Source organism: Protopterus annectens, chromosome 1.part2 (genome assembly GCF_019279795.1).
Source record: "Protopterus annectens isolate FY-2018-M chromosome 1.part2, PAN1.0, whole genome shotgun sequence".
Taxonomy (NCBI): domain Eukaryota; kingdom Metazoa; phylum Chordata; order Ceratodontiformes; family Protopteridae; genus Protopterus; species Protopterus annectens.
In genome coordinates this window covers 571,951,535-571,967,322 of record NC_056727.1, presented here as the reverse complement: position 1 = coordinate 571,967,322, position 15,788 = coordinate 571,951,535, and the positions used below count along the sequence as shown (strand labels likewise).

Genomic DNA, 15,788 nt, shown 5'->3' with positions numbered 1-15,788 from the left:
TGGATATTGCCAACATCCTGGCAGACCGGTTCAGTGCAACCCCCCCCCCCCCCCAAATGAGCAAATGACTATCCCAACAGAGTGTAGCCTCCCTGACATCACAGATGCACAGGTGAGAGCTGCCCTCTCTAAAGCAAAAACACAGCATCAATGGGACCGGACGGTGTCCCGGGCTGCTTTTTACACGAGCTCCAAGAAGAACTGAACCCTCACTTAAAATCACTGTTTAGTCTCAGCCTTACAACAGGATATGTACCCAAAGAATGGCATACAGCAACAGTGGTCCCACTCCATAAAGGTGGTGCCACAATGGACCCCGGAAACTATCACCCTATAAGCCTAACTAGCGTGGTCTGCAAAGCTATGGAGCGTATCATCATGGAACTCATAAACAAAGACATTGGGAACCTCCAAACTCTGGATCCTACCCAATTCAGCTTTGTTAAGGGCAGATCTTGCCTCTTGAACCTGGTCAATTTCTTTGAAACGGTCACCAAGGCCATAGACGAAGAGAAGGTAGTCCACACAGCCTACCTTGACCTTGCAAAAGCCTTCGACACAATACCCCACTCGGGCATCATAAATAAGCTCACCAGCTTAAATATCAACCCCTATGTCACAAGATGGGTTGCAAACTGGCTTAGGGATAGAACCCATATGGTCAGAATTGCAGGTGCCATGTCAGACTCTAAACCAGTTACAAGTGGCGTCCCACAAGGCTCAGTCCTGGGACCTCTCTTGTTCGGTATATATTTCTCTGAGGTACAGGCTAACACAGGAGGACTATGGCTGACAAAGTTTGCAGATGACTGCAAACTGGGGGCCATAATCGACTCGCCGGCTGACACAAGCATCCTCCAAAAAGGTCTCACAGAGACGGATAACTGGTGCCAGAGCCATGGCCTAAAGCTAAATGCCAAAAAGTGCATAGTCATCCCCTTTGGGAAAAATAGTGCCCACAAATTACCACATAGGTGGTAATCCATTAAGTACGGAAGAAGTAATTAGGGATTTGGGGACCCAAGTAAATTGCAATCTCTCCTTTGACAATGACATTGCCAAAGTTGTTAGAAAGATATTCTATATAACCCACCTTATCATGAAGGGGTTCACATCTAGATCAAAAGAGGTCATTGTGCCCCTCTACTCATCAGGCCCATAATTGAATACAATGCCCCATTTGGGATGTACCTTACCTGACACCTGCTACAACTAGAAAGACCCCAAAAGTACCTCACTAAGAGGATCAAGGGACTCAAACAGATGCCCTACACAGTTAGGCTAAAGAAACTCCAGCTCTACTCAGTTGCTTACCGCCTACTCAGAGGTGATCTGTGCCTGACGTATAAAGCCATGTCCAACCCAGAATTAATGGACATGCTCCACCTCAAGAAATCCAAATCCATCAGAACTACACGCTCCAGTGACTTAAACCTCAGCACAGAAATAAATCGAACATGCTGGAGGGACAGATTCATATCCCAGAGGCTCCTGGAACAAAATCCCAATCCATGTCAGACAGAGCCCCTCAATGACCCTCTTCAAGAAGAATCTTGACGTTTGGATGGGAGATCGTAAATTTACCCCTGGGATCTCTTCTGTGTCACTGCTAGACAGAGGCACGGTAAACTAACCTTAAATGGGCTATCTTCTGTGACCTACTATACAGAGGCACAGTCAACTAATCTAAGAAGGGTGGCGAAAGCCAAACACACTCTGGCTAGGCTTATAAATGCCCTAGGGCAGATAGCCTAGTATCAACCTATGAACCTTTTTTCCTAATCCCCGGAATAAGGGGGAAACGGTCATGCACTCTCTAGATGTGCACAGACAGACCAGATTCTATCTAGACAGGACAAAATCCTTCAGAAAGTCTGATCAATTGCTGGTTAGCTTTGCTACAGGGGCAGAAGGCAAAGCCATCTCCAAACAAACCATTTCCAAATGAATAGCACACTGCATCCATTTCTGCTACAAACAACATGGAAAGTCTCCCCCTAAGGAAGTCAGGACTCACTCCACCAGAGCAGCCTCCACCTCTGCAGCTTTCCTCAGAGGAGTCCCCACCAGGGACACCCTGGAGGCTGCTACCTGGACATCTGTTCACACTTTTACCAACCATTACCACCTGCCTCTCTTCTCCAAATCCAGGGCAGGGTTTGCCTCTGCAGTCTTGCAGGACATCCTAGCCAGTCTCTAGTTTCCTTGACTGCCTCCACCCATTTCCTCAGCGCTGGGAATCGACCCAAATGCGATGACTGCAGCAGTGAAACACGAAGAACATAGTACAGCTGTGTACACTTACCATAAATGTAGATGTTCGAGTGTATTCACTGTTGTGGTCCTGGTTTCCCTCCCTCCATGGCCCTATCTTCTCTTTCCTTATTTACTTTCTAATGGTGGGGTTCTTCCACTAGAACCTGGCTCCTACTTGGGGACTCCTGACAGGTTTGGGCAAGAAAAGCTGATGTAATGGCGTCGGCTGCCTTACTTTATACTACTGATGACCTGTCTTCAGTCCTGAAGTGACAGCAACCGACGCAGAAATACTAAGCCTCTAGTATTCGGCACGGCTGAGGGCTACCCTGGCAGGGATGACACAAATGTGTTGAGTGCAACAGTGAATGCACTTGAACATCTACATTTACGGTAAGTGTACACAACTGTACTTTATTTTAAGAGGGGAATGTCTGGGCATGGGTTAAAGTCATTTTTTATACCTGGGCTGATGAGCGAGTGTATCTTCTTCTTCTTTCGGCTGCTCCCGTTAGGGGTCAACACAGCGAATCATCTGTTTCCATTTCTTCCTGTCGTCTGCATCTTGCTCTGTCACACCAACCACCTGCATGTCCTCTCTCACCACATCCATAAACCTTATCTTAGGCCTTCCTCTTTTCCTGTTACCTGGCAGCTTCATCCTTAGCATCTTTTTCCCAATGTACTCTGCATCCCTCTTCAGCACGTGTCCAAACCAACGTAATCTTGCCTCTCTGGCTTTGTCTCCAAACCTTCCAACCTGGGCTGACCCTCTAATATACTTATTCCTAATCCTGTCCACCCTCATCACACCCAGTGCAAATCTTAACATATTTAACTCTGCCACGTCCAGAGTACATGGAGGGCCATCATTTTTAGGGTTGCTTTTTGGCTATAAGATGAATTTTTATGTCTATTAACTTGTTTCTTGAATTGGTTTTGTAGCTGCCTGAATAGTTGCCAATTTTTGTCATTTTTATTCTTTTGACAGTTAATTTGTGCTTTCTCTGTCTTTCATAAGGAGTTTTCATTGGTTGGCGAGCCATGGGTTATGGATATTTGTAATTCTTTTTGTACAGTGTGCAGCTAAGGTGTTAAGAATAGTTAAGACAAGCTGCATTGAAGTATTCAAATGCATCATTTATGGGGAGTCTTTTTAGGGCCTTCAGAGCTTCAGCGAGACTCCCTGGAGAATTTGGAAAGATTGCGGTTAGTTTTGAGCTTATGTTCCTTTGTTAATTGTATAGGATGGGAGGTGGTCACTTAGTGTATCAGGGAGGGTACCTGTGGAGGTAAAATTAGATGATTTGGTAACCAGAATTCAATCCAGGATATATTGGTGGGAGTTTTTTCTGCCATATCTTGTTGGTATATTAATAAGTTGAGTGAACCCTAACCCAAAGAGATTCATGCTGTTGATTGCTGAATTTGTGAGTAAGACTGCCAGTCAGTGTTTACATCATCCAGTAGGATAATTTCATTAGTGATTGTATCTGCTGTCCAGGATAGTATATTTTCAAGTGTTGGAATGTTCTGTCCTGGGGGGGATAGATAGCTCAGCAATGCATATGCTGTTGGCTCTAAGTTTAAGGAAAAAGATTAAGATTTCTGCTTTTCCAGAATTTAGGATCGTGCCTGTATAGGGAGTTACTGTGAATAAAATCTTGGACCTGCTCCTGTGCCAATCCTGGCTGAACTTGTTAACTATACTTCACTCGCCCCCTTCAACCTAAATCACACTTCACAACTCTCTCCAACCTCCCACTCCCTCATTTTTTTTGTTTTCCCACTACCTGACCCTAGCCACTTCATCTTTGCAAACCTTTTCCTCTACCTCTTTCTCTTTCCTCCCTACTCACCTAAGCTACCTGAAGGCACCCTACCCTGTACTGTTTTTATAATCGACTTCTCTCCATCCTTCTTTCTTCTATAACCATAATATGAATACTAAGACCACTCAAGTTTCCCATTGCTGTCTTTAATTATGTAATCTCTAATCTATTTTTAAATATCTTACTAGAATTATATTGTCTCATTTATAACATTCTAATCTATGTAACAAATAATATGACTGTTGTTTTTTCTCACATATTTTCTCCAATTCACCTGCTTTATGTGCTCTGTCAAGCCTAATAGTATTACACCAAGGGGACGTATTTCAGCATATTTTATTTCAGGCTTTAACCATGTCTCTGTTGTGGCTAGGATGTGTGGATTGTGTTGGGTCATCCAGGCATGAAAATCTGTGATTTTGTTGCATATGCTTCTAATGTTTATATTTTTAAATGTTTAGGGTGTGTTCTGCTTGTGGTTTGATTGGGACCTAGGTTGGGGTGATTTCACCACACTGATGTATGATAGTTTATTATGACATTTTTAGCTGAGATGGGTAGAAGCATAACCTTGAATTTGGGAATGACATGTTTTAGTATTTTGGGGTTAATAGCTAAAGCAACACTACTCAGGGCAACAGAAATTGACAGATAATCTCCCTTGCATTTATGCAATTAGCAAACTGAAAACACAGTGGAATTAAATTGTGTGCACTCAAATGCTCACATGACCATTGTTTCATCTCAAGACAACAGTAATATGGCATTGCTTTAGTAATTACCGCCCCATAAGCTTAACAAGTCCAGTCTGCAAAGCTATGGAGAGGATCATAATGGAGCTCATAAACAAAGATATAGGGGACTTGCAGACATTGGACCCGACCCAGTTTGGCTTTGTCAAGGGAAGATCATGCCTTTTGAACTTGGTTGACTTCTTCGAAACAGTCACCAAGGCCATTGATGAGGGAAAGGCAGTCCATACAGCCTACCTTGACCTTGCAAAGGCTTTCACACAATACCCCACTGGTATTGTAGAAAACTTACCAGCTTAAATGTAAACCCATATGTCACAAGATGGGTTGCAAACTGGCTTAAGGACAGAACCCACAGGGTTAGAGTTGCTGGCGCTGTGTCAGACTCCAAGCCGGTCACAAGTGGTGTCCCACAGGGCTCGGTCCTTGGCCCCTATTGTTTGGCATCTACTTCTCAGAAGTACAGGCCAACATGGGAGGACTTTGGCTGACAAAGTTTGCAGACGACTGCAAACTGGGCGCCATAGTGGAAAGTGCATCGGACACGGATATCCTTCAGAAGGGACTCACGGAAACAGATAGCTGGTGCCAGAGCCATGGCCTGAAGTTAAACGCCAAAAAATGTATAGTCATACCCTTCGGGAAAAACAAGGTAACCCCAAGCTACCATATAGGTGGCAATCCACTAAGCACAGAAGAGGTTATCAGGGACCTGGGGACCCAGGTTGACAGTGGCCTTTCTTTGACACTCACATTGCTAAAGTGGTTAGAAAGACCTTCTACATTGCCCACCTGATCATGAAGGGATTCACATCCAGATCTAGTGAGGTCATTGTTCCCCTGTACTCTTCACTTATCAGACCAATGATCGAGTACAATGCCCCATTCGGGATATATCTCACCCGACATCTGCAGCAATTGGAGAGACCCCAAAAGTTCCTCACCAAAAGGATAAAGGGACTCCAAAATCTGTCATATGCTGCCAGATTGAAGAAACTCCAGCTCTATTCAGTCGCATACCGTCTGCTCAGAGGTGACATGTGCCTGACATACAAGGCCATGTCCAACCCGAATTAATGGACATGCTCCACCTCAAAAAATCCAAATCCACCAAAACCACTAGAGCAAGCGACTTAAACCTTAGCACAGATATAAATAGGACGTGCTGGAGGGATAGATTTATCACCCAGAGACTCCCTATGCTGTGGAATAAAATCCCGGTCCATGTGAGGCAGAGCACCTCGCTGACTCTGTTCAAGAGAAATCTAGACCTGTGGATGGGAGATCGTAGGTTTACCCCAGGAATCATCTCTGTGTCACTGCTGGACAGAGGCACAACAAACTAATGGGCACAGTATTTTTTCATATAAGGGGTGGCGTAAGCCACAATAATTTGGGCTAGGCTTATAAATGCCTTAGGGCAGATAGCCTAGTATAAACCTATGAACCTATGAACCTATGACATCTGCAGCAATTGGAGAGACCCCAAAAGTTCCTCACCGAAAGGATAAAGGGACTCCAAAATCTGTCATATGCTGCCAGATTGAAGAAACTCCAGCTCTATTCAGTCGCATGCCGTCTGCTCAGAGGTGACATGTGCCTGACATACAAGGCCATGTCCAACCCGGAATTAATGGACATGCTCCACCTCAAAAAATCCAAATCCACCAAAACCACTAGAGCAAGCGACTTAAACCTTAGCACGGATATAAATAGGACGTGCTGGAGGGATAGATTTATCACTCAGAGACTCCCTATGCTGTGGAATAAAATCCCGGTCCATGTGAGGCAGAGCACCTCGCTGACTCTGTTCAAGAGAAATCTAGACCTGTGGATGGGAGATCGTAGGTTTACCCCAGGAATCAACTCTGTGTCACTGCTGGACAGAGGCACAACAAACTAATGGGCACAGTATTTTTTCATATAAGGGGTGGCGTAAGCCACAATAATTTGGGCTAGGCTTATAAATGCCTTAGGGCAGATAGCCTAGTATAAACCTATGAACCTATGAACCAGGAGATTCGTAGGTCACTGGGGTCTGCACCAAATGTAAAAAGATTGTGTGTAATTAACCTTTGTTTGACACTACAACATTTCTTCAATACGTGTTTAAGCGTACTGAAAGATGTTTAAAATTAGAAATTGCTTTCACTACATATTTTTCAGAATGTAAAATTATTCATTATCAGAATATAGGCAGAGAGGAAGGGATAGGTGGAAAACATACTCTGGTAGAGTTTCTAGTTGAATCCAAAACAGAAGCTGCTGCTGTAAAATAAGTAATTAGTAAGGAATAACACATTGCATGATAATTATAAGAATCAATCAAAGGAGGTTGGAAAAGATTGGGAAGAGAGACTGTAAAAGCAATTAACAAGTGAACAATGGGAGGGCATGTGTCTGGCTCCCAAGTATCCAACAAAGTCCAGAAGGTTTAGGATTTTTTGCATGGAAGTCTTTGCTTAGGTATTTTTGTACCCCAAGTAAACATCACAGATTTTCCCTCCGGTAGAGGGCAAATGTCGGAGGTGTGATGGGGAAGAATGAGGTAATGGGAGTTTGTTTTGGGAGTGTAATATTAGAGTTGGCATATTTTAAAAATTCAGTACACACTAATCTGTCAGAAATATTGGCTAAGCAAATGGTTGTAACTAAAGGAATTATTCTTCTGAGCTGGGACACATATCTGAATTGCCCAGAAGTGTTAAGTTATTAAGTTTAATTCTGTTTACTGCCAAAAAGTCAATTACAAGAAAATGGAAATCCAGGTCTAAACTAAATGTATTTTGAAGTGTTGACTATTGTAAAAAAAGAGAAAAAAAAATGGAAGAGGAATCTTTAGAAATATATGGAAATTTCTTAAACCAACAATAAGAATACACTCCAAACCAGGAAAATTAGAAAAACAAACCAAAAGACAAGTTGCAGGACAATGGATCCTCTCTATTGAAACGCACTTTAGCTCGTTTGGTTTGTTTTTCTAAATATATGGAAATTGTGGAAACAATAAATGCAAAATAATTTTCAGGAGGAGAAAGAATGAGGTTTAAGGGAAGGCAAGAATCAAGCAATTTATGTATTGTTATACTGATGATACTTAATATATTTTGCTTGTGTCTTAACTGATCATCTTCTTTAGACACATCATGGCTTCGCTTGTTTGAGTTAGAGAGCTTGCCTAGTACTCATTCTGCTCTTTTTTTTTTCTGCCACTTGTAAGGTCTCAAGCCTTATGTTTGTCATGGAAAAGTTAATGCATTTGATGCCTAAGTGGTTAAAGATTTTCCCCTTTTTTTGCACGACTCTAGATTTCTCAGGTGACAACTTTCTTGCAAATGCAGACTAGTGGATAACTTGTCCAAGCGTCTTGTCATATATCAAGTATCCTGTTTACCTCCATGTCTGCCGACCATCAAACCTCCTTGCACAAGTCCTGAGCTGCATCCTGGGGTGTCTTGTGTCTTCACCACATTCCCCAAAGTTGAACAGCTGAAGCATACTGTCTGCTGGCCTACATCCTTGGAGCAGTCCCTAAAGTCTTCCATAGCATACTTTGTGGTAGCATTTGGGACTGAGAACTCTTCTAGTTTGACCTCCCCTACAGGGATGAAGAAGGCTCATAGGCCCATGTTTAAGAATCCCAGGTACTGGATTTGCCTCAACTCTTTTGACATCTGGTGAGACCTGCACCTAGGTCATCCTTGGGGAACATGATCCATTTCCATGGTTAGGCTGTATACGGGTCTGTTCAATCTAAGCATCACCCTGTGTGGGTGCGTTCCTAGGTGACAGAACTTGAAAGGTTAACCTGTCCCTCAAACTTGATTCCATTTGTATTAATTAAGCACAGGTATAACCTTGGAGAAGGGATTTTGAGTGTTTTGCCCTGGTCTGGTGGCACTGCTAGGGGAATTCTGTTGTAGCATCCCTTACTTTTTGTGTATGGTTGCATCCTTTGTACATTTCTGTAAACTGAAAAAATGGCTTGCCACTTTTCAGTGTTTGTCATTCCAGTCTGCAGAGTTTGTTCATGTGGCCACACTTCTGACAAGCATGCTCTGACCCTGCTACATTTTATGGGTATAACAACATTGACTTTTTAAATCTCTTGTCTGAGGATTTTGATGCTTCAGTGGGTGGAGATGTGTTGGTGATTGCATAGTCCTCAGTCACCTACGGAACATCGTCTGGTGCCAGGCCCCTTTTGCTGGGCATGGGAGTGGTGAAAAGTCACAACTAATCTCTGCTTGAGTTCTACTTTCTTGCAAAAAGAAAGGGACAAAAAAGCACATATGGTCCTAATAACAGATACCTCTCTTGCAGGGTGAGGAGTGTACCTTAACTGCTCCATGATGCAGGAGAAATAGACCACCAAGAGAGGAAGGGCTCCTCCATATCAACCACCTGGAGCTGCTTGCAGTTGTTGCTTGTCCTGAAGGCTCTGGAGAGGGAGCTGAGCTTAGAACCCCTTCTGCTGTGGTGAGACAGACAAGCCCATTGTGTGGCATGTAAATAGACAAATCATTGTATGCTTGTACTCCCAGTGCAAGTGTAATTTTTGTTTGCCCACTGATGGAGACAGTACCCTTTCTGTCATTGACATCCCAGGACACGTGACTATACTGGTGGACTTCTGATTTACAGCTGCAGTTCTGTTCTGGAGAAAAAGATTTTTATGAGAGCTCTGTGGTCAGGGTCTTCCTGAGTGGTGCACCATGAAGAGCAGCCTGTTCAGTACTCAGGAGAATGTAGACCTTCCATTCTTCTGCTCCAATCTTCTGCGTAGTTCAGCAAAGCAATGAGAATTGATAGTGGACACATTGTCACTTATGTGGTAGGGAAGATTTCTTGCAGGCCTGTGCCACTGTTTCCTTTGGTTCTGCTTCTTATTACAAGTTCAAAGAATGAAGGCCAAGATGACTCCTTGTCCTGCAACAGCTGAAGAAAATGGCATTTCAGGTTGTGAAGTACCTGGTAAAGTCAAGGTTATCTTTGACTTGACCAGCTACAAACTCTTCCCTGTTCCTAATGAAGGTGCTCTGTTCCTGCCAGAGCTTGCAGCAGAGGACTCAAAGGTGATTGTGGCTGCCAGGATGACTGCACTTAAATATATTTCATACAGAAGAGGTTCTCTGTAGAGAATTTCTCTGCACCTGTCCTCGGTTGGCCACTTTCCAGCAAACATGATCCATCGCTGACATTTGTACAGCCCTGGATCTCACTTTTTCTTCAGTTTTTGTACACATCTCTAGTACCTCTCTTGTCATGAACTAATGGAGGATAGAACTGTTGCCCATCATTGCTCATCACTGGCTGGCTAAGAATCTCTTCAAAATGGTTCTACATCTTTGTCTTCCTTTGAAGAAATGTTCACCTTCTTGGGATTTTACTTCAAAATTTGCAAACCTGTCCTTCACATGTCTGAACCAGCTGGTTCGACAGCTCAGAAGTTCAACTTTTGCAAGGCTTTCTGCTCTGGGGATCAGTCTCAGACCTTCAGGCTATTATTTGAAGGAAGCTACTTTTGATGTTTCACAAGGATCCATCTGTCCATGGGACTAATCAAAGTTTTGCCCTGAAAACTGTCAAAATTATCTTCTCACCAACTCACTTTCTTTTTTTTTTTTCCGGTGACAGAAACCAAAGAAGGGAGAAGTACTTCTTAAACTGGATGCTCTCTGCCAGTTCTAATTTTATGTACAAAAGGGAGTTTAGCAGGATGGAAAAGCTGTCTGTCTGCTTTACTTGCAGGAGAGGCTTGCTGTAGCCCAGTAAACCCTTTGCAGATGATTAATTTCTACAGTATGTTTTCAGGCAGCCAATTAGAAAATGCTACAGTCAAAGCCACTCTTCAGGATTGTGTTGGTTTCCATTGCAGATATTTCTGCTGTGGTCATTTAGTCATTTTGCTTTTTCATGTTTCCTTTGGCACTTTACTGTCTGAAGGATTTTCCCTTCTGAATTTTCCTCTTGATTATTCTGCAGGCTGTTCCAGCCTTTTGGAAGATCTGATTTACACTGTTTGTGGTAGTTCTCAGCAGTTCCACAGTGCAGAAGGACCATAATGTTGTATATATCAGATATGTAGCCATCATATCATTTGATCAGTGAGGAGCTTTATGCAGTGGTCGCTTCTTATGTTCCACCCTTGTCTGTGCAATCGCCCCATGTAATGGCTGCAGATGGAGTCCCCTGTAATCTGGTCATATTTTCTTTGTATGTTGGGAGCTTATTTATTGCTTTACAGGTCGTGCTTACTCAGGGGATGGGGTTGAAATGAACAAGGAGCAAGACAGAAATGTGAAGCACAGCCATGTAACAGATGAGAGCACTGAAATATGATGCTGCTGTTTATATACTTGTTATACAATTGTGTGTATGTCAGAGAATTCTCCTTCCTCTGATGTATCGCAGTGTCGTAGTCAGTGTTTTATTTATTTATTTTATTTGACATTTGTTAACCTCATTAATCCAGATGAGCCAAAGGCCCATTTTCAGCTGAGACCCAAGAAGAAAAGCTTCACTCTACATAGAAGCATAAAATAATGGTACAGTAGCAAAATCTACATACAAATCTGAGATGATAGTACAACTAGCAAAACAGTCCAGTGCACATTCCCATAACCTGAGGAGACAAATTCCAGTCTACATACGAAAGCACAAATAACATAGAAGCCACATGGAAAATTCCTGTTACAGTAATATACAGTGTAGTAAGGTAAAATAAGTTGTATAACAAAAATTACCCCCAGGAAGCGAACAAAACAGTGGTATGACATTGCAGAGAGGGTAAAATTTTGAAGTTATAAGTTCCATTTGTGTGATGCCAGCGATATAAGGGCATTGTAATTCCATGTTAGATAGTAAAAAGAAATAAAATGAGGAGGAAGGGTATGAGCAAGAGAAGGATATAATTCAAATAGAATTGAAGTGGAGTGAGATGCATCAAGAGGTGCAGCGCAGCTTTTCCCCTTGCAAAAATACTATTTTGCTATTATAGCGAGTTTCTCTGCTCACTTTTTTAACAGCTTACATTTGATTGTTTGCACATTTCAGTAGTGAACATAACTAGTGCGATCATTAGTTATGGAACATAGCTGGATAGCCAGTGCAAAGCTATAGTATGGAACTACCAGGAAGTGTGTGTGTCCTGAGTACTAGGTCAACAGGAGAAAAGTAGCTGAACTGATGATAAAAAGAAATCTCAGCAGTCACTTAGTCATTGCAGAAAGCCCCTTCGTACATTAGTTGACATGAGTACATGCATGTTATTTTTTTCCAGAATGGAAGGCCAGCCTTCTTGTTTGGGAGGGAGTAGTAGCCACTTTTGGAAGAGGCCCAAGCAAGCAAAATTTTCTTTATTGAAAATGGTAACCTTTGAGTGCTTTTGTGATAAATTAAACAAAATGCAAAAAATAAATAAATTTGAAAACCAGAGCTGAAAGTTTATTGCTCCATCCCTATAATTTTCATTTGAAGTGTCTGGAGAGACGGAATAGTTCTAGTTCTCTAAATGAATGACTAGTATGCATGAGAGATGTATTTTAGCCCTGGTATATAATGTATTTTTATAGAGAGGGTTCCAGAGTCATTTGTGTTTAATGGAAGCTCAAAGGCACCCTTGTAGCTTGAAGGACAGAGTCTGATAATCCTTGTCTTGTCTTTTGTTTTTATTTTTTTCATTTCTCCTAATACACGAGTGGAATGGACTCTATTCCTGCATGAGGATAAGAATATAAAGACTTGTGTAAACCAGAAGCTGCATTATTCAGTCTGTATGGTATTATGTATACTTGCTATTCTTGGAATCTGAAATCTAACCACCCTTTCATTTTTCCCCCTTGTCTTATCATAACCAGAACTGCTTTGAGCTGTACATCCCTGATAATAAAGATCAGGTGATTAAAGCATGTAAGACAGAGGCTGATGGCCGTGTGGTAGAAGGCAATCATACTGTGTACCGAATATCTGCCCCAACCCAGGAGGAAAAGGACGAATGGATAAAGTGCATCAAGTATGTGTCAACAGCATTCCTTTTAACTGAATATGTGACATCTGTACTACCATATTAAATGTAATGTTTTGTACTGAAAACATTTGATGAGGTTATCCTGTAACAGTCAGTATACAAGCTGTCATAAGTAGCACCTGACAGTTATGGCCAGGTAGCACTAGCAGATGTGGTAGGGAAGTCTGTCGCAAACAGGTATGTACACAGGTGGTAATGAAACAGAATGTTTGCAGTGCTCCCTTGAGATCCATGAAGCTTCATTTCTGATGGGTGGAGCTCACTGAAAAGGGAGTGCTTTTAAAAGGCTGAAAAATGCTGGTGTCATTTTAGGAATATAGTTGCTGGGAGCCGTAGGCCAGTCGGTCTTAATCATGCTAAATGTGGGTAAATTGCTTGATTGTCCATCTACTAGTTTGATTTTGGGTGAGACTTTATGGAAGAACTAGAAAACAATTAGGCTTGACTGAGCCTAATAATTCCTACCCTGCAGTATGGTAGATGATTGAAGGATGGTAGGGTGGACACTAAGAAAGGAAAGTAATGTTCAGAAAAATGATAGAATATCTGTGTTTCATACTAGGGAGGTCAGTATCTAACAACTCAATTACTGAATACGTGTTGCTAGGTCACTGACTTGATTTATCAAGGAAGTGAAGTCAAGAGTGATATTTTCAGATCTGAAAAAACGTTGGTGGGGCTTTGGAATGTTCTTTATTGTTAATATTTGGTCAGACTGATTTTAAACTAGGTTGGGTTGTGAGAGATGGATGTTGTAGGATAGACTTAGTAGAACAGAGCAGCTGGCTCATAACTGGCTGCATCTTTAAGATGCTTTAGCAAGGTTTTGCATCTTAATGGAATGTAATATGTCTATACTACAGTGAAAGGACAATTTAAGGAAGGGGATTAGGTCAGCAGCTGGTGGTGGCAGTAGGACAGCTAAGAATGGGAGTGAAGTAGTGTCATCATTTCCTTGCTCTTTGTTGATGTCAGCATGGATTATTCTAGAATGGGAGTGAAGTAGTGTCATCATTTCCTTGCTGTTTGTTGATGTCAGCATGGATTATTCTCGAATGGGAGTGAAGCAGTGTCATCATTTCCTTGCTCTTTGTTGATGTCAGCATGGATTATTCTAGAATGGGAGTGAAGCAGCGTCATCATAGGTTGGTACTAGGCTATCAGCCCTAGGGCCTATACAAGCCTAGCCATAACAATTCCCTGGTTCTTTCTTCCCACAATATTTACTTCATTTCCTTGCTCTTTGTTGATGTCAGCATGGATTATTTTAGAATGGGAGTGAAGCAGTGTCATCATTTCCTTGCTCTTTGTTGATGTCAGCATGGATTATTCTAGAATGGGAGTGAAGCAGCGTCATCATAGGTTCATAGGTTGGTACTAGGCTATCAGCCCTAGGGCCTATACAAGCCTAGCCATAACAATTCCCTGGCTCTTTCTTCCCACAATATTTACTTCATTTCCTTGCTCTTTGTTGATGTCAGCATGGGTCATTGCACTGAGTTGTGGAAGGAACAAAATGAGTAAGGCAGTATGTAGCAATGAAGAAAATGTAGTGGTTGTTCCACTGAGAAAGCTTTTTGGGTATTTATTTATTTACTGACCACGTAGGGGGTAGAGCCAGAAGACCCTATTCAGCAATGTCGCAAGTCTGGTAAGCAAAGTAAACAGTTGAAAATTTCTTAAGATATTTTACAGGCATTTGCACTGCTTGCAGTTGTACATGTTGGAGAAGCATACAGAGCTGCATGCAAAGCATGCACAGAGAGAGCAGATTATTGCATAGGCTGGACATTAAGTCTTTGGACAAGTTCTGGCAGCTTCAGCTCTTTAAGCTGTGTGTTGTCTTTATTCCAGTTTTAGTTCATAAACATCTATAGATTTGTGCTTCAGTCATAGCACATCTGTAGACTCAGTACCCTTGTGCAAAAGTTGTAATTTTCAGGGCAGATGAGTGCAAATCTGTATCTGAAGACTAATCACACCAGTGGGCATGTTGTGTCAGGACTTGTTTATAGGATTTCATTATGGCTTAACTCTGACATGTAAAATGGTCAACAGTGTGTAAATAAATGTATACTGGAAAGTACTGTGCTGATTAAGTAAATTGTTCTGCATAGGTTAGCTGGACAAAGCATTTACTTTGAATCTTTTATCAGCTAAGTAAATTCCTTGCTCACAGTGCTCAAATACAGAGTTTACTTCCCTGACCTCCGCTGCAGGCAATACTAGACTGTCTGATGCATCATGTTTTGAAATGCTGTCTTCAAAGAACTTCTGCTGGCAGACAACTGACTTTACATGCAGACCCAAAGACAGACGGTCAGTAAATACCAGAAAGTTCATACTGATCTCTTGGTGTAGTTTGATTCTTACTGTGAACTCACTTAGTATTATACTCAACAGTATTGGTAATATGCTTGAAAACAGCATATTAAGTGGCCTGTTGTGTTAATTAAGCAATAACCGGCGACGTGGTGTGGTATATTGAAGATTTACCCATGGATGGCATGGTTTAATCACGAGGGCCCTTTTTCCATTGGTATATTGTGGGATTTACAAGAGCATGCACGTTTTGGAATATTAATGGGGGGTCATTGTATAATTAGTTTCTGTCAAGTCATACTACTGGTGACTGAGTAGCATTTGTATTTTTATTGACTTCTCACTGCTTGTCTGAATACTGTTCTTGACATACGTCTTCTAAGTATGCACACTCTTTTGTTTGTCATTCTGATTAAATGAAAGTTTATGTTCTTACTGTAATGCTTGATCTGTAAGTTCTAGCTTAGGCTGCTTATTAAGCTTCTACTCCACTCACTAGGATTGTCCGGCTAGTAAAACTTTACCAGGATGCCTGAAAACCTCCCCCTTCTTATCATGCAACATTCATCTCTCTCACTACCAGTTCTTGAGGTAAGG

General features: G+C 41.9%; 1 protein-coding gene across 4 annotated transcripts in view; it reads left to right on the top strand.

Annotated features, from left to right (window-relative positions):
• The window catches only part of LOC122790289 (cytohesin-1), a 1,634,771-nt gene that overhangs the window by 1,522,704 nt on the left and 96,279 nt on the right, over positions 1 to 15,788 (top strand). For all 4 annotated transcript variants that reach the window (XM_044057794.1, XM_044057800.1, XM_044057818.1 and 1 more), the window contains one exon: positions 12,700 to 12,854. In XM_044057794.1, the coding sequence (XP_043913729.1) occupies positions 12,700 to 12,854 (155 nt within the window). The remainder of the gene's footprint in view (positions 1 to 12,699; positions 12,855 to 15,788) is intronic.